Here is a 19,543-nt window from a genome sequence, read left to right on the forward strand (position 1 = left end):
TAAACATGACAGATAGATAGAGTTTGTTAGAAAACAGAGAATTCAGAAGTGCCACGTGACAGATAGATAGAGTTTGTTAAATGTGTAACCCTACTTTATTATATTAGATAAAGAGAACGAGAGGACCCATTATGGAAAGCTTATTGCTCTAATCTCGACAAAGATTAATCACATTTACTACCTTTGTATTAGAGCAATAATCTCGACAAAGTGCATGGTTCTATGGTCTAGCTTTGTATGCTCAAGCAATGCTCTCCTCGCGTATAAATGTCTCCATATACTAAAGCTGGTATATAAGCTTACAAGTGGCTGATATATATAGATGCTTTTAAAGATTATGTAATTAACATCACCACTTGAAATCTATTTCTAGTGCGGGCTCAAACATTTTATAGGTCTCTGGATGAATTTAAAAAAAAAAAAAATCTCTTAATATATCAAAAATCATTAAAAATGTCGTTTATTTTGAATAGAAGAAAAAAATTAGTACCATTTTATGCATCATTTAAAAAAACAAAAAAAGTAGTAAGATTTACCTGTATCAGAAATATATTCATGAATTAAAATTTCTGAATTATTAAATTTAATTTAATATATGTTAATCTCAGGCAAACAAATGCTTTTTTTCTTTTCTTTTCTTCTTACTCTCATGCATATGAGAAGCATACAGTTAACTGGCCGAGTGGCCGTACAACCTTGGTCGTAAGACAAACTTTGAACAGGTTTTCTCTCTGTCTTTCTCAAAAACTCGTGTTGTTAACTTGTTATGGTCGATTCTCGAGTTAATTAATAGAAGTATTTTCTGGATAGTGAAAAGAAATCTTTGGACATATACACAATCAAAGCTTTGAAAAGCTTGTTTGTTACTTTTGTTGAATTAGGTATTTGAAAGTGATAAGATGTATTGGTTCGTGCCACTATACACCGAAGAAGATATGAAGAAGTTGCCAGCACTTGGAGGGGTGGACAATGCGAGCAGGTCGGAGACAGAGCCACTTCAGTCTCTATGACCCTTTAAACTTGAAATTTTTGGTGCTTTGTGTATGTATCAATATACATTGTCACTTGTGTATTACATATTAGTGCCTTTTTGTGGAATATTTGTCTCTTCTTATTCTTTTTTTTTGCGTGAAAAGAAACTTCTCAAGTAGCTTTACACACAACAAACATGTTTCTTTCATATTTACATTTACATAAATATACATTTTTTCATTATTTATCTGTAGATAATAATAACATGCTTTGATGATATCTATCTTTTATATAGTTGGATATGGAGTTACAAGATTACACAAATTCTGCAAAGTCCAATCTTCTCTTTTAAGGCAATAGAGCTTCTATCCCTTAATTGAAATCCATGGGCAATCTAAACAAAACAAAAAATAAAACACTAATAATAAGACTTAATTAAGGGATTTGACTAAGGAAAAAAAATAGAAAAAATATAATTAAATTTTATGCCCATGTGTAAAAATATCCAACAAAAATCTACATAAATGGTATGCGTAAGATTTTTAGCCAATAGTTTCAGGACAACTGTAATTTACAGTCTTACAAGATTTCTTTCGTTATTTCTTCATATATACCACACAAACTGCATTACAGTTCTCTCATTACCCATGCTCTGAGATTTTTTTTTGGGAAATCTGAAATTGTTGTTCGAGGTATACACTTTTTTGAATCAATCTCGTTAGGGTTCTTCGTTATATTTGATTGATAGGGGCTTTGATATTGAAGGTTTTATGTGTATTTTTCCTTTTTGTTATGGCAGTGAATTTGAAGAAGAGGAGATGGACGCTAGCTCATCAGCGAATTCAACAAGCCTTACGGTAACAACACCCCCACTAAACCAAAACCAGTATCGCTATTATGATTTTGAATGTGTGGTTTATCCGTTACATAGAAACTTAAGGTCTTGGTCTCGTGTGTGTGTTTGGTTCTCTTTGCCTAGTCAATGTGTTGTTATGTTGTGAAGTGATTTTCTTGTTTCCGCCGGTAGATAAGGGCACTCCTGCGGCTTCGAGTTTTGTTATCTTTTTCATCGGTTCTTGTTCTCAAAGATGCTTTGTTAATATGTTTGGTCATGTTATATTGCTGTCTATTTTGTGGTTCCAACTAGATTTCGATATGTTGTAGCAATAGCATGGTTCTTGTATGATTATATTTAACCTAGTAGCTTGTGCTTTTGTGTCGTGCAGAGAAAAGTCAGAACTTCAGAGAGGGAGATTGGTATGTTTGCTGTGCAATGTGAGGAGTGCCACAAGTGGAGGCAGATTGAGACGCAAGAAGCATACGAACAAATAAGACGTAGACTCAAGGAACTGTTTGTATGTAAGCAGAAAGAAGGTACTACCTGTGAAGATGCTGGAGACCTTGTGTACGACTCCTCCAGAGTATGGGCCGTTGACAAGCGTGGCTTGCCTGAGACACCAAGAGGGTTCAAGAGGATCTTAGTTACGAGAAAGGACTACTCGAAAGTTGATGCTTACTACGTAACTCCTACTGGGAAGAAGTTGAAGATGTTCTCTGAGGTTGAAGACTTCCTTAAGGCCAATGATCCGGATTATGATAGTAGAAGACTTTGGAATTTCTGTTTTACAGTCCCAAAAATAATGGAAAAAACTGTCCCCAAGCCAACCAAGAGTGAGAATGCATGAGAGCAGTTCAGAGACAGAGCCACTTCAGTCTCTAGGACCATGAACTAGAAATTCTGGAATTAAAAACTTCTTTGTGTTATGAATTATTGTCTCTTGTCTTGTGTATTAAGATTTGAACCCTTTCTGGATTTTTTGTCTTATTATTTTTCTTTTTGGTGAAAAGAAATATCTCAAGCTTCTTCTTTACAGAGCAAACATGTTCCTTTTGATTTTTTGCAATTTTGCACACCTGAAATCCATAGAGCCATCTACACAAAAACATTGATAACCATAGAGCCATGAATGATTATTAGCTTTTAAGTGGTTTTTGGTTTTTGATTTGTTTTTTTTTTGTTTTTTCTGGTTTTTAGCTATAGTAATTAATTTTAGAATTAATAAATCAAAAATCTTAAACTCAAAAATAAAACATAACTCTTGTTGAAAAAGAAATTGTTTCTCTTAGAAAATTGGGAGAAACCACACAAAAACTAGGTTCACTTTATTAAAAAGAATCTAGTAAATTTTAAAAGTCTTGAATGGCAAAAAAAAAAAGTTTTAAAGATGCAAAATCCAAAAAATCACCTAAAACTAATAAACATTCAAAGCCTAAAACTTAATTAGGCAAAAAATATTACAATTTTAATTAAATTAAGAAATGTTTAGAAACAAAATCCATGAGAAGTTTAATGAAATGGTCTGTGTGTAACATTGTAGCCAATCAAATCATGACATTTGTAAAATACAGTTGGAGAAAAATTTAATCACATTTACTTCCTTCTTCTCTTTATAATAATAATATAAAAAGACAAACTATTGCTCTGAGAGATTTCTGGAAAAATCTAGTTTCGTTGTTCAAAGGTATACACTTTGAATCACTCCCCCTGTTTGATGTTTGATTTTCTAATTGATAAATTCTCAATTTTGAAGTTTTCTCGTTAGGGTTCTTCGTTATATTGAAATTCTAAGGGCTTAAAAATTGTATTTTTTTTCTCCTTTTATGGCAGTGAGTGAATTTGAAGAAGTCTCTCTTGGTCACCGGAAAAAAGTGGCAAGATGGATGCGAAATCAGCAGCTTCAGCGTCATCAACCACCGCTAAGGTATAGTAGTAAAACCCACTTTACTTCACTGCACACACACTTCGATTTCGCTTTGTCTCTGTTAATATACTCACAGATCTTATGCTATTTGTGTTCCGTACAATTCAATTCTATCTCTTTAACTTCGAGATTTTCTCAGTTGAGAGACATATAAGCTTTTATTGAACATAAGTTTTGCTATATCCGTTTGGGGAATCAGGCTTTTATTACCCTCTTTATGAATGTGTTTTGCTATGTTTTGGAATGATTCTCTTGTTCTTGTTCTCAAAGATGCTTTGTCTATTTTTGTGGTTCCCGACTGTATTTTAGAAGAAGAAGTCTTGAAAAGTGTGAAACTTTGTGTTCTTTAGGCATGTTTTCTAGTCTTTGCCATATATTAAGACGAGCTGTGTGATACTAACCTGTTGTAGCATGGTTCTTGTTTGGTTATATGTTATCCAAGTGGCATGTGTGTGTGTGAGTGTGGTTCTTCTTTTCACAGAGATTCCATATATGTATCTGTGCAGAGAAAATTCATTACTTCAGGGAAGTTGGTTGATATCTATGCTGTTGAATGTAAACTTTGCTTGAAGTGGAGGAAGATTGATACTCAAGAAGAGTATGAGGAGATCAGAAGTAGACAACGAGAGGACCCATTTGTGTGCAACAAGAAAGAAGGTGTTTCCTGTAAAGATGCTGCAGACCTCAACTATGATTCCTCCAGAACATGGGTCATTGACAAGCCTGGCTTGCCTAAGACACCAAGAGGGTTCAAGAGGAGCTTAATTCTGAGAAAGGACTACTCGAAAATGGATGCTTACTACATAACTCCTACTGGGAAGAGGCTCAAGTCTCGCAACGAAATTGCCGCATTCATTGAATCCAACCAGGATTATAGTTATGCACCTCTTGGAGATTTCAATTTCACTGTCCCAAAGGTGATGGAAGATACTGTTCCTAGTACTGTCCGTGGTGGTCTAACTATCAGGTCAGGACCCATAACCATATTCCATCCAAGGAAAAAATTTAATTGAGCTACACAGTGCTCCAAGCTTCTGATGCTGTTCTCCGAGTGATCTGGGATCTCTAGGTTGTAGTTGGTTTAGTTTTTGTAAGGGGTTTAGGGTTGAACTTGTGACTTTATAATGTATTTCAAACCCATCTCTTTGACTCTGATTTGGTCGTTATTATGTAATGAATGATGATATTATCTTCTCTTTTTTCGTTATGTCCCACTAATGTCCAACAAGTCTCTTACACTAATGACCATCACCACTTGAAATATGCTTGGTTCATGAGAGTATTGTCTGCAACACGAGGTCGATCTCAAGAATGTAGAGTAAGTGCAAAACGAACCTAGCATGGAAGAATCAAGTACTTGCCTCTCTTTCTGTTGATTTTGTGGCTCTTCTCGTTGATCTTCAACATGTAAATTTGAACTGGTTTTGAAACGCATAAGTGTAATTTTTGGTAAGCTGAAAAATATACTCCATGACCATTTTTGTTTGTGTATTGTATATGTATATCACATTTTTTTCTTTCTTTAAATATAACTTTTCATTATTATTTATGCCAATCTATATTTCTAGGAGAGACCAAAGTGCTTCTCCTCACAGTGAAGCTAGTGTGGCAGAGTTTTTTGGTCCTCAAGGACTATAAGGTGTCCACGAACAGTCCAGATTCTGCAGCTTAGACCATTATCAGGTTTAATTCTAATCCTGTAGATAGCCGTAGCTTTCTGTTTCAAACTCTGCCTAAACAGCCAGGTTGCTAAGGTTAAAGGATGTTGTATTTAATCCACCCAACAAGACTAATATACCAGTTGTTGCATCGAGTAACAATAGCTATTTAAAAACCGTAGACTCTGTAAATCGATTAAATGGTGTCACATAGTAAGTCTAAACTCATGAAAAGGAAACCTACAAGTGCAAAAGAATCTCAAGAGATAAGGAAATGCTTTGCAAGCACACAAAACGGTAACAAGTAAGTAAGTATATCTCTACTCTAAGTTCCTTGAGTGTGTATCACAAATCTGAATTTCTAAAAACTCGTTTCAGCCATGTCTTCTTGTTGACTCTACTCTACTCTACAGGTTTGCTTCCGTCCGGTTAAGCTACTGGTTCCGGACCAAAGTCACCTCCAACTGCAACAAGTAAAGTTGATGTCTTATTGGGCAGAAACAAGTAACCCAAAAATTCCAATAAAGTATAGTTGAGAAAGAGACTAATTACCACAACATCTCCATCAGTGATAAGCCTATAAGCTATTGCAGTTCCTCCAAACACACCAGATAGTGTAAGATCGATCTGTACAGTCCCATTCGGGAAGACGTGACCAACTAGCTGTAATATATCAGCACGGCCCTGCAATTCATATTTCAATCAATAACCTGTTGCATGAATCTCTTCTTCTTTTTTTTTTTTTTTTTTTTTTTTTTTTNGTAAACACATACCAAGTTTGTCAGTATCTCTTGGCGTGTATAAGAGTATACAGTACCATCTGAAATTTTCCCTGTTGCATTTTGAAGGTAGATGATCTGACCGGTCGTCTGAGAAAGCGATGCTAACCATCCACAGATGTCCTGGCACCAAAGATACAAAAAAAACGTCACACTTTGGAAAGAACAGTTTCTATAAAGTTTGGAAGAGTTGAAAGGGTATAACATACTCGATTAGTGGTGACTGTGAGGATTCTGTGTTCCCTGAAGAATGATTTTAAAAAAACCTTTTTATTTCCAAAACTTTGTAATGCAAGAGGACAAAACTGCAACTAGATAGAAGTATAGAAAACCTTGCAGCTGCTGGAAGCACGAGCGGGACTGGTACCTGTTCCTGTAGTACTCTTCGCATTATATATTTCACCTGCAGACGATGTTTTAATTTAGTAAGAGGGAAACAAAAGCTGTGAATACCTCTTGAAGCAGAGACTTTTAAAATGTAACTAATTAACTATACCTCAACATCTCCATGAGACACAAGCCGGATGGCTCTACAAGAACCACCAGCAATACGAGAAAGTGTAACTAGGACCACAACAGTCCTCCATACATTTAGGTGTGGTAGATTGATTGCACCAAAGATGGCCTCAATTCGCTGAGGACCCTGTTTTTTGCAAAAGACGATCAAGAAACGTTGTTGCATGTGATATGCAAAAACCTAAATTGATTATATATTCGAAAAGAAATTAACAGAGACTTACGTTGACGACTGTGACAGATTCTGGAAAACCTCTCGGCGTCACCTCAGCTTGAGAGATAAGGCCTGTTGCAGACAACGGTAGGATGGTCATGTTGCTACACGACACAGCAAGACGCACGAGCTCACCGATGATTTCCTTATTTCTTATAATGATCGTTCTGATTATAGTATTGAGGTCAATCGGTGGATTCCTGAGGATAAATCAGTGACAGAGATAAAATCACTTTACATGTTTTTAATGAGATCAATGCAATCACCCCAAGCGAGGTCTCTATCAATTTCTAAGATCTATGTTCTCTAAAGATCAAACCAAACCAAGCGAATTCAACACTAGATTCACCAAGACGCAAAATCTCACGAAAACAATCTCAATAAAACAATCTCATCGATTCAGCAAGCATATAACAGAGATGACTTGTGTACCAAGAAAACAAATTGAAAGCATGAAACGAGAAAAAAGAAGAAGATGAAGAATCGTACATCGCTGGTGGCTGTGGCTGTTGTTGTTCAGCAGACATGGTAGAGTAGAGTTCTTCTTGATCGTTCACACCCGCTTAAGAATCTCTCAGTAAGTTTCTCGAGAAAATAAAAGAAACAAGAATCTTTCTCGAGAAAAAAAAATGAAGCGTAGTAGAAAAAGAAAAAATAATGAAATGTAAGTTTGTTTTATAGAAAAACAAAAACATGGGTAGATTACCTCCACGTGGATTTTTCAGCAAATAATAACCGTTCGATGGATCCGCATTCGTACACTCCTAGTCTCCCCCAGGCCCAGCTTATTAGGTTTTTATGACGTGGCAATGGCATCGTCCATCCACGTGGACCACCGTTGGGTTTCTCATCAATTCCTAACCGTCGATCGTTGACCGTTGGGCATCTCTCTGCTCTCAGACGTTGACCCTCATAAATTAAGCAATGAGAGAGCATTAGCAAATTACAGGAATGGTTTCCGAATGGCTCAAACCCTCTGCCAGTCACAGCGGTACTTCTGTAAAACACATAGTTCCTGAAGATGATTCTTTTATTAAATTCGTGTGAGAGGCATTGAACTAGCTACAAGTCTTTTCTCCTATTCTTGGTATATATATATGTCAACTTATCATAGCATCACTGAATGAAGTTGTTTTTGGGCTTATAAATACATGGATATGATTAGAACTTTAGTCACGTAATGATTGCTGAAACGAGGGAATTGCAAGTACTGTAGTTTCTTTTGTTTTGATTTGATGCTAACTGATTCGCTTTAGAGCCATGCTTTTGACAATAATGTCACACCACAACCTTCCACATGTACCGCATATTTTCGTGAACTTGATATGTTCTATTCATTAATGTTTCCATGATCTTTAATGCATTCCCAATATGTCAAAATGCAGTTTTATACATTTCTTGAGACAAGTGTACGTGGTTGCAATATCACTATTGCCAGTTTTCCTCGTATTCCTTCAGCGATGGAGATGGTGATATAACCGTTTCACCAGGAAGCAGCCACCTTTGTTGCACTTGGTGAGTACAAGATACCTATATATCTCAATCTCCGTTTTGTTTGCTTGTTTGTTTCGTTGCACCTTAACGATGCCAAGTCTTTTCTTTTGATCCAAAAACTTCCCTCGCTTGCTTTCCAGTATTGAACATAGCATTTCCCGTACATAATGCACATAATTAATGTTGGTCACTCGTAGTCGTATAGCACAACTATTGAGGTAATACAACTCTCACTTGATTATCGAGTCAATACAAGTATTTTCCGGCAAGTGAAATGAAATCTTTGAAAAGCTTGTTTATTTCTTATGTTGAATCAAGTATTTGGAAGTGATAAAATGCAATGGTTCGTGCCATTGTACACTAAAGAAGATATGAAGAAGTTGCCATCACTTGGAGGTTTATATCAACAAGACTTCAACAAGCATGTCGGAGATGGAGCCGCTTCAGTTTCTATATAGACCTTTAGACTTAAAACTTTTGGAATCGAAAATTTGCTTTGTGTATGTATCAATATACCTTGTCTTGTGTAAATTTGCTTTAGTGCCTTTCGTGGATGTTTTGTCTCTATCTTTTTTTTTTTTTGTGAAAATAAATTTTCTCAAGTACTGTATCTATCTTTTTACACACAACAAACATGTTCATTTGATATTCACATTTCATAAATATACATTTTCATTGTGATCTATAGATGATAATAACATGCATTGACGATATCTATTATATATTTGGATATGGATCGGAATAGTGAGATTACTCAACTCTGCAAAGACCTGATGTTCCATCAAATAACAATAGATATATAATCACCACAGTCCAATGCTTTTCTTATTAATGCAAGAGAGGTGCTCCTACCCTCCAACTACAATGGTGTGTTATGTAAAAGCCCACACTATATCTGATTCTTGCACACTTGAAATCCATGGGCATCTACAAAAATAAAAAAAATAATAAAACTTATAATTAGGGATTTAACTAAAGAAAAAAAATATAACTTAAAGTAAATTATGCCATGTTTAGAAAAAAATCCATGAAAAATCTACATAAATGGTATGCGATAAGATTTTTAGCCAATTGTTTCACGACAACTGTACTTACAGTTTAGACAAGATTTCTTTTAGTCTTCACAAACTGCATTATAAAAAAAAGGGTTACATGACACAATTCTCTAATTACCCAACAAAAATTGCTCTCAAATTTTCCATTGAAATTGTTGTTTGAGGTATACAATCTGTTGAATCACTCTCTCGTTTGGTTTTCATTTTGTGGTTGAAAAATCCTCAACTTTGAAGATATTTTTTAATATATATTTGGTTGTTAGGGCTTGAAATTGAAGGTTTTGTGTGTTTTTTCTTTTGTTATGGCAGTGAATTTGAAGAAGTTGATATATGGACGCTAGATCTGCGGATTCAACAACTCTTGAGGTAACAAAACTAAGCAAAACCACTTTTACTCTCCCACACTTCAATTCGTTTTATTCTCTCTCATAATACTACTCACAAATCTTATGTGTTTATGTTTCACACATATCAATTTTATCTCTTAACTTTGGGATTCCTCGATGAAAAATCATACATAATAGGTTTAATACTCAAAATTTTAACTTTTATTATGTTGTTAATATACCAAAAATTAAACAAATACGAAATTGCGAGGAAAGTCATTTGAATAACTAAAGAAAAATCCAATTCAAGTAGTAAAGTATACATAAAATGGATTTAAGAAATAGTAAAACTATAAAATCATCAGCAAATCACTGTGTGACATCTGTAAGACATAGTTCCTGAATTTTTCTTTATTATATTCTTCTGCCGAGTAAAAGAATCTAAAATCCTGATATTGTTGTTTTGAGCTCACTGAATGAACTTTATGATCAATCTTATGATGGTGATTTTGGTTTTGTGCTATGAAATTTTCAGTTTGGAGTAAAATAACATATATATGGTAAACTATATTGGAAAAAATGTCGTTTTAACTATAAACTTTCAAAAAAGAGTCGTTTAAATCATCAACTTTTCGTGTGGTCATTTAAAACATAGAGTTAGAGATGACTTCCCATTTAAAACATGAAACATTATTGACCAGACCAAAAACCTAATTTTATAATTTAAGGTGACGGAGTAATTAACATCCGTTAGCTTTTCTGTTATGATGTCGTTAATAAATTTCGTTTGGGACAAAAAGACAGTTGTTTGGCTTCGATCGCTTCAGACATTTTTTTCCAAACTATATTTCTACGTATATACTCTGGATAAATATTATGTACATAAATTTTCCATGCTTATTTTAAAAATATAACACTACGGTTTTAAGATAATAAAATGTTTTTTTTAGTCCTGTATAAGGGAAAATTACCATTAAATGTAATTTCCAATTACCAAAAAATTAACAAAAGAAGTATATCAATTTTAACCTGTTATAGAATAAAATAATGTGGTAAGATTTGTTTTCCTGTATGTTATAATTGTTATTCATGCATAATATACGTTGGCAACCAAAAGAAGACAACAAGTTTAAGTTACAAGTTATATAAATATCCAAAATTTTAACTTTTCTTCTTTTGTCAATACTAAATTTTTTTTATAACTAATACGAAATTCAGTGGGAACTCATTTAAAGAAGAGAATTAAAAAAAAATCACAATTCAATTAATAAAAAAATATATTAGAATTTAACAAAATAGTTAAAAAGTAGTAAAATTATGCAACATGTTTAGAAATAAATCCATGAGAGCAGGAAGACCAAAATTACAGGAAAGGTGTCCGGTGCCCCAAACCACCAAACCAATCATATCGCGACTTGTGTAATTCCTGAAGCTTCTTATTTATTCCTAAATTCCTTCTTCTTCCTCAGTTCCTCCTCAAACGATACATAACTCGAGAGTCGAGTAGTAGTCTTCTCTCTCTCTCTCTCGATCCTTGTTGTTTGAGGTATATCGATGAATCTCCTTCAATTCCTATGATGTTTTTGATTTCACTGTTTTTTTTTTTGTGTTTTTGAATTTTTCGATTTGGGGTTTCTCGTTAGGGTTTTTGATTCATGTTATAGCTCTGCTCGTACTTTTTCGATTTTGATTTTTTTTTTAGACGATTCGTTTTGTAATTGCTTTTAGGTATTGCTTTTGTAAGTAGTTTAGAGAGTTGGTTGGTTGTGGCCTAGAGAATTTGAGATCTCTTATGAATTCTGTTATTGTTTTTGTGTAGTTTTAAGTTAATCCAAGGGAGGAAGATGCAAGGAGGTGGTGGTGGTAGAGATCCTTTTGGTGGATTTGGTTTTGGAGGAGGAGGAGGCTCTTTTGGTGGATTTGGTGGTGGTCTTAATAATGGTCCTCCTCAAAATCTCATGTCCAGTTTTTTCGGTGGAAGAGATCCGTTTGATGATCCTTTTTTCACCCAGCCTTTTGGTGGTGGTGGTGGTGGCATGTTTCACTCCAATTTCTTTGGAACTTCCAGCATGAATCCTTTTGCAGAAATGCGTCCTCCACCCGGTTTTATTGATCAGCCACCAGGACCAAGTCGATCATCACGTGGACCTATTATTGAAGAGATTGATTCTGATGATGAGAAGGAAGGAGAAGAAGAAGAAGGGAAAGAGAAGAAGAAAGGGAGTCTTGGCAAACATGGCCGGTCCAGCAGTGAGGCGGATACTGCTGAATTTGCTAGAGTGGAAGCGGAAGGTGGTGATTACAACAACCTTAGTTATAAAGCGGACTGTGTCTACTGGAACTGAATGTGTTTTTTTTTTTATGTTTTGTGCAGAGAGAAGGAACAGAGAGTTGCAATACATGAATGCAAATCCGGAGAGAAGGAACTCACAGCAAATGCAGAACATTAATGTTAGTGGTATGGTGAACAATGGACTATGGCAACCACAAACCCGTAGTTATAGTTTCCATAGCTCCTCTGTTACTTACGGTGGTCAGAACGGCAACTACTACACTTCTTCCAAGACTAGAAGGACAGGAAGTGATGGGGTCAGTTTTTCACTTTTAGTAGTAATCTATTTATATGTGTCATGTATGTGTGTGTGTGTAAGAATGTTAGGTTATGCTTACTGCTAAAACCGGTATTACTGTGAAACAGTTAACTCTTGAAGAAAGCAGAGAGGCCAACACTGCAACGCGGGAAGCTGCACACAGGATCTCGAGAGGCCTTCATAACAAGGTGTTTTATACATTACAGAGCTGAGGATTATGAAAATATTTTATCTTGTCTTGTTGGATCTCAAATATAAGTGATTTTCTTATGCTTTCCAGGGCCACACAGTTGCTCGTAAACTTAACTCAGATGGCCGTGTTGATACAACGCAGACCTTGCACAATTTAAACGAAGGTATAAGTAACACTTTCTCGTTAAGCCTCAGAAAGATTCTATTGTGGATATGAGATCCTTATATACCCTTTGCTTTCAATTGCAAAATTCTGCAGATGAGTTGGTTGACTTTGAGCAGTCTTGGAATGGAAATGCTAGAAGGCAAATGCAGTTACCTGGTCGGTCTGGTTCCTTTGGCAGTAAGTATTCAAATTACGCCTTTTTTTTTTGTGTTGTACCTTCCTTTGGGAACACTGAGTAATCATCTCTTTGATATTTTTACAGGCGATCTTGTAAACAGAGAGCAACCAGTGTTGCTTCCCTCGACTGATCCAAGTCCTTCTCATGCACGATCTGAACCATCAAGAAGAACAAAAGGTGCAATGAATGTAAGAGGATATGGCAGAAACTAATCTAGGACCACATGTCCGGTTTCTAAAAAGGCTTTAGGGCATGCAACCAAAGACTATTTACTGTACTTTGGTTGCAATATTACTGTAACTTGTATGATGACATGATATGAGGGTTTTAACTACTGCTCCTTGATGATAATTATCTATGTATCTTTTGTTACATTAATCAGTTCTCGTTACCTATAATTAGATAAGGGTTATTATTTTTCAGTTTTACAAAATTCATAAGTATGGTTATGAGTGTTTCTGATCGACATAAATAGAAGAGACGACCACTTTACTGTTAAAGAGAGGTATAAACAACAACGACCAAGACAACATAAGATAGTAACAGAAGATTACTTTTTAGAATCTTAATACACGCATAGCCGCATAGGTCCACTAATTTGTGTAATTGTGTACATAGCATAGGTCCACTAAGTTGCTTCTCATTATCCATTGTTCTAGGGTCATATGTTCAAAGATCATTATTCATTTCTAATTATAGAAATTTGGTATATCACACACAAGATTAGCGTACAAAATGAATGAATGTGTCATGTGTGTCTGTCTACACTGGCACTGTCACACCCCTCTCCCAAAAATACACCAAAAGAAAGTACCAACTTGCGTAGCTAATCACATTTCTCTCCTGACCTGAAGAAGGGAAAAGAAAAAGGGGTGAGTAAAACGAGTTTACTCAGTGAGGAGATCAACTCTGCCCACTAGCCATACAGTAAACACGTTCCAAACATAAACACGACCATTACTTAGCATAAAATCAGAATGTCTAACCATCAACAACCATCACATCGACGACATGCAACACATAACTCATTTATTTCTTTATCTCGTTATCATGAAATCATGCAACTTAAATATCACACTCAGAGCAAGGCCCTTGCGGCACAACTACTCCCACACTCAGAGCAAGGCCCTCATGGCACAACTACTCCCACACTAACATTCTCATTCTCGTTCTCATGCATATGCTTATGCCATTCATAAACTTGTCTTAACATATATCCTTAAACATTAAAATCACACATTCAAGTTACTAACAACCTAACTTTATAAAATAATCACAAGCCACCCAAAGACTATTCACAAGCCTATACTTAGCAACTATCGAAGATTATATAAGGAAAGAGGCTACTGCATAACCGCAAATACCACCCTCACCTGACTTTGATCTGGCAAGAACTGGAAGGAAAGGCTGAAGCAGTTAGCAACAATCTTTCTCGGTGATAAGGATGGCTCAGGTGGCTTCCCTAACACCCCTTCTATCTGAAACAATCGTCAAACTGCCTTAAAGTTCACAGGTATCGCCGGAATTCTTTCACCAAAACGTCAGGTTGAAACTGCAAACTCGGATCGAAGTACCGTTTGTTGCTACTTCTTCCTTGCAGAAAGATCTATCCAACGACACCCAACTCACAATCTGGGTCCTTTAGTTTTGACCGGAAACTGATCACCAATATCCCTACTTGACACTGATCTTTCCTTCCTCCACCAAACCACCGGTGATGGATCTCGACTCCGGTGAGAGAAGTGAATGACGGAGATAAACGCTGACTCAAGCGGTGGTGACTACGGCTCGACGTAACGTGGCGAACAACTTGTTTCTACTTTCTTACGAACAAGGACACACCACAACAAGGACAGCAACTTGATCTCAACGAGACTAGTGATGGTGACTTGAGATTCAGATTTACGGAAACAAGGGAGTGATCGAAGTTGGAACGAAAACTTTGTAAGCGGCTATAACGAAGAAGACCATACGTACACCCATATATACACACTCGCTTAGGGTTTTGTTTAACAAAGGAGCTGGGCCTTTAGTGGGCCTAAACGGGTCTCACAGTTCTCCCCTACTTTAAGAGAATTCGTCCCCGAATTCAACATTCTTAGCTCGGTTAGGCTTTCATCCTTAATAGATCATGGTATCAAAACTTGTCCAATAAAAATTCTAAACGACTCAATTGACCATTAAAGAATCGAATAAAACGCAACAGTCTCAAAACCATTTAAAACAGTAAAAAAATCTTCATAGAAATTCAAGGAATGAATTGAATAAGAACCTAACATAGTATGGTCCAAAAAGAAAAACCGAAAAAGAACATTTAAAGCTTTCCTCTGATAAGCTTAAATCTTCTGCCTTTGAACTTTAGTTTTTAACCTGATCTTGTTCTAGAGCAATGTCTGACGCGACACCTTGATTTGATGTAGCAAACACACCAGGCCTTAAAGCTTGCCTCTTCGGAGGTGGTGGAAGGTTTTCCCGGTTTTGGTTTCCTTGATGTCCCCCTCTTTGAAGCATAGTACACTCCCGTGCATAATGGCCCAGCTGACCACACCTCCTACAGTCTCCATTTCCGATGGGGCAGTTCTTGACCAAATGATCAGTCCCCCCACACCTAATGCACGCTCCAATTGCCTCCCAACATGTTCCACCATGCTTTCTGCCACACGTAACACATTTTAGGAAACGATTCTGGCCTAGCTCTGAGTCATTGTTATCCCAAATTCGCTTATGAGATTTTTCTTCCTTAGTTACCCCCTCATTAGTCCTTATGAGGTCCTCAGCTTCTTCCTCAATTCCTCTTTCAATTGTAGCAGCTTGCTCTACTAGCTCAACCATGCTAATACATCCCCGAATAGAACAACGATTGCGAATATTAGCCCTTAATCCTCTCATAAATCTACGAATCAACTCCTGCTCTCCATACTCCCTTCCAATAAACCTCCTTAGACGAGTGAACTCAGCATCATACTCTCTGACAGTCATTATGCCCTGACGAAGCTCCAAAAACTCACATTCCAGCTGGTCCATAGCTTCCTGAGGAAAATACTTTTTATTAAACTCATCCAAGAAATCCTCCCAAGTAGGCACATAACCAACAGGTAAGCTCCTCTCAACATTTCTCCACCAATTGTCTGCATTTCCCCGCAAGTAATGCACTGCAAGATCCTTTCTAAACTCCATTGGACATCTAGCTGTCCTGAAATTTTTCTCCAACGTCTGCTGCCAATCATCAGCCCGGGTCTGATCATTCCCACCAATAAAGTACTCAGTCCCCATGGTTCCCATGAGCTTCATTGTCTCGAAATAAGAAAACTCTGCCGGTAGCGGTGGTGGCTGACGATGCCGAGGTGCAACTGGAGGTGGCTGACGGGGTGCTGCTTCTCTAGGTGGTGGTGGGGGTGCATACACAGGTCGATCCAAAATCTCCTGCATCATGTTACGGAGCTCTTGCATCTCTGCACGAGTTGCAGCAATCTCTTATGCATGAGCGGCAATAGGATTATCTTCTGCTTGTGGTTGACCTTGCTCATTAGCTGGTGCATTACCAACTTGGTTTTCTCTGGGGTTTGCCGCACGCCTTCCTCTTCTGTTTGGTGCCATTCTCTGCTTGCATAAGATCAAAATTCAGAACCACTACGCAAACTAAAAATTTACTCAAACAATTCTAAACGCAAGTCTACTTCTTTTGGTGTTTTTTTTTTTTTTTTNTTTTATTAAACTCATCCAAGAAATCCTCCCAAGTAGGCACATAACCAACAGGTAAGCTCCTCTCAACATTTCTCCACCAATTGTCTGCATTTCCCCGCAAGTAATGCACTGCAAGATCCTTTCTAAACTCCATTGGACATCTAGCTGTCCTGAAATTTTTCTCCAACGTCTGCTGCCAATCATCAGCCCGGGTCTGATCATTCCCACCAATAAAGTACTCAGTCCCCATGGTTCCCATGAGCTTCATTGTCTCGAAATAAGAAAACTCTGCCGGTAGCGGTGGTGGCTGACGATGCCGAGGTGCAACTGGAGGTGGCTGACGGGGTGCTGCTTCTCTAGGTGGTGGTGGGGGTGCATACACAGGTCGATCCAAAATCTCCTGCATCATGTTACGGAGCTCTTGCATCTCTGCACGAGTTGCAGCAATCTCTTATGCATGAGCGGCAATAGGATTATCTTCTGCTTGTGGTTGACCTTGCTCATTAGCTGGTGCATTACCAACTTGGTTTTCTCTGGGGTTTGCCGGACGCCTTCCTCTTCTGTTTGGTGCCATTCTCTGCTTGCATAAGATCAAAATTCAGAACCACTACGCAAACTAAAAATTTACTCAAACAATTCTAAACGCAAGTCTACTTCTTTTGGTGTTTTTTTTTTTTTTTGAAAAGTCTCAGTCCCCTTTTTCAAAATGCTACAATAATAAGTTTNCTACAATAATTTTTTTTTTTTTTTAAATCGTTTTAAAATCTTAGCCTTCCGGGTCAGAACCGGCTTGACTTTAACCTCCGCTCTGATACCAATTGTCACACCCCTCTCCCAAAAATACACCAAAAGAAAGTACTAACTTGCGTAGCTAATCACATTTCTCTCCTGACCTGAAGAAGGGAAAAGAGAAAGGGGTGAGTAAAACGAGTTTACTCAGTGAGGAGATCAACTCTGCCCACTAGCCATACAGTAAACACGTTCCAAACATAAACACGACCATTACTTAGCATAGAATCAGAATGTCTAACCATCAACAACCATCACATCGACGACATGCAACACGTAACTCATTTATTTCTTTATCTCGTTATCATGAAATCATGCAACTTAAATATCACACTCAGAGCAAGGCCCTTGCGGCACAACTACTCCCACACTCAGAGCAAGGCCCTCATGGCACAACTACTCCCACACTAACATTCTCATTCTCGTTCTCATGCATATGCTTATGCCATTCATAAACTTGTCTTAACATATATCCTTAAACATTAAAATCACACATTCAAGTTACTAACAACCTAACTTTATGAAATAATCACAAGCCACCCAAAGACTATTCACAAGCCTATACTTAGCAACTATCGAAGATTATATAAGGAAAGAGGCTACTGCATAACCGCAAATACCACCCTCACCTGACTTTGATCTGGCAAGAACTGGAAGGAAAGGCTGAAGCAGTTAGCAACAATCTTTCTCGGTGATAAGGATGGCTCAGGTGGCTTCCCTAACACCCCTTCTATCTGAAACAATCGTCAAACTGCCTTAAAGTTCACAGGTATCACCGGAATTCTTTCACCAAAACGTCAGGTTGAAACTGCAAACTCGGATCGAAGTACCGTTTGTTGCTACTTCTTCCTTGCAGAAAGATCTATCCAACGACACCCAACTCACAATCTGGGTCCTTTAGTTTTGACCCGAAACTGATCACCAATATCCCTACTTGACACTGATCTTTCCTTCCTCCACCAAACCACCGGTGATGGATCTCGACTCCGGTGAGAGAAGTGAATGACGGAGATAAACGCTGACTCAAGCGGTGGTGACTACGGCTCGACGTAACGTGGCGAACAACTTGTTTCTACTTTCTTACGAACAAGGACACACCACAACAAGGACAGCAACTTGATCTCAACGAGACTAGTGATGGTGACTTGAGATTCAGATTTACGGAAACAAGGGAGTGATCGAAGTTGGAACGAAAACTTTGTAAGCGGCTATAACGAAGAAGACTATACGTACACCCATATATACACACTCGCTTAGGGTTTTTGTTTAACAAAGGAGCTGGGCCTTTAGTGGGCCTAAACGAGTCTCACAGGCACCTTACTTTCTTCAAATCATTTGTTTTGGGCAACTCGAGATTGATTCTCGGTGGAGTGATGTTTTCGTGAAGTATATAATATTATTCCTTCTTCTTCTTTAGTATTTATAGAAATTATACTTTACAGCACCAGAAGGACCAACGACAAATTAGAGAAATTTTCATTAGCAAAAAAATAAAATAAAGCTACAAAAGCATAAAATTCCTGTTTTCGCATGATTACAGATATTTTGTTGCGTAGAAAATTAAATCATCCTTCGTATTTGTGAATTTTTTTTTTGAAATTTTTGTAACCGTTTCCACTTCTAAAAAGTAGGTTTTATTGAAATTAATGTTTTGAATACAACTTGCAAAAAAATTTGTAACTTGTTAGGGGAAAAAAAGTTTCAACTTTGTGAATTATATTGATTCTTACAAGACTCACAACAATGAGTTTCTATAACCCTTTACCAGTGAATGTGAAACTATGTTGATATTGATAAATCTCCCTCGTGGAGAATGAGTTTATGTAATGGTAAATATAAACTATGCCTGAGTTTATGATAGTGACAAAAATATGCATGTAATGGTAAATGCACCTTTTGCTTTACATGCCACTTCTTAGATTTGGAACCGAAAGATCATTGTTAGTGTTTCTCTATTGCATTTTTAGTGGATTAAGTTAGCTTTTCTTTGAAGTATTTATATAATAATATGTTATTGAAGAAATTTTGATAACTAGTGTAAATATAAAAACAGAGTATAAAACAGAGTACTTCTTATTCAAATGGACTTTTAGAAACAACAAACCATGACGATAAGATAAAAAGGTACTTAGGGAGAGCATATGTTTGTCCAAAAAAAAAAAAAAAA

General features: G+C 36.9%; 4 protein-coding genes across 5 annotated transcripts; 3 read left to right on the plus strand and 1 right to left on the minus strand.

Moving 5' to 3' along the window:
• LOC104731229 (methyl-CpG-binding domain-containing protein 1-like) lies at nucleotides 1,611-2,785 on the plus strand. Its single transcript, XM_010450548.2, has 3 exons — nucleotides 1,611-1,664; nucleotides 1,772-1,829; nucleotides 2,199-2,785. Exons 2-3 carry the CDS (start codon nucleotides 1,791-1,793, stop codon nucleotides 2,655-2,657), a joined length of 498 nt encoding a protein of 165 aa, XP_010448850.1. The 5' UTR covers nucleotides 1,611-1,664; nucleotides 1,772-1,790; the 3' UTR covers nucleotides 2,658-2,785.
• LOC104731230 (methyl-CpG-binding domain-containing protein 1-like) lies at nucleotides 3,414-4,948 on the plus strand. The gene is made up of 3 exons (XM_010450549.1): nucleotides 3,414-3,494; nucleotides 3,641-3,734; nucleotides 4,241-4,948. The coding sequence occupies exons 2-3, from the start codon at nucleotides 3,690-3,692 to the stop codon at nucleotides 4,745-4,747; spliced, it is 552 nt and encodes a 183-aa protein (XP_010448851.1). The 5' UTR covers nucleotides 3,414-3,494; nucleotides 3,641-3,689; the 3' UTR covers nucleotides 4,748-4,948.
• LOC104731231 lies at nucleotides 11,144-13,325 on the plus strand. Its single transcript, XM_010450550.2, has 7 exons — nucleotides 11,144-11,322; nucleotides 11,596-12,068; nucleotides 12,151-12,365; nucleotides 12,475-12,555; nucleotides 12,648-12,723; nucleotides 12,819-12,902; nucleotides 12,988-13,325. The coding sequence occupies exons 2-7, from the start codon at nucleotides 11,621-11,623 to the stop codon at nucleotides 13,113-13,115; spliced, it is 1,032 nt and encodes a 343-aa protein (XP_010448852.1). The 5' UTR covers nucleotides 11,144-11,322; nucleotides 11,596-11,620; the 3' UTR covers nucleotides 13,116-13,325.
• Nucleotides 13,464-18,592, minus strand: LOC104731232. Of its 2 annotated transcripts, XM_010450552.1 has the most exons (3): nucleotides 18,006-18,592; nucleotides 14,277-16,503; nucleotides 13,464-13,751 (listed from the first exon to the last, which is right to left on the minus strand). In XM_010450552.1, exon 2 carries the CDS (start codon nucleotides 16,351-16,353, stop codon nucleotides 15,262-15,264), a length of 1,092 nt encoding a protein of 363 aa, XP_010448854.1. In that variant the 5' UTR covers nucleotides 16,354-16,503; nucleotides 18,006-18,592; the 3' UTR covers nucleotides 13,464-13,751; nucleotides 14,277-15,261. The 2 variants fall into 2 exon arrangements, with proteins under 2 accessions (XP_010448854.1, XP_010448853.1); XM_010450551.2 differs by lacking the exon at nucleotides 18,006-18,592 and having other exon boundaries at nucleotides 14,277-16,607.

The sequence above is a fragment of the Camelina sativa genome, chromosome 12, assembly GCF_000633955.1.
Source record: "Camelina sativa cultivar DH55 chromosome 12, Cs, whole genome shotgun sequence".
Taxonomy (NCBI): Eukaryota; Viridiplantae; Streptophyta; class Magnoliopsida; order Brassicales; family Brassicaceae; genus Camelina; species Camelina sativa.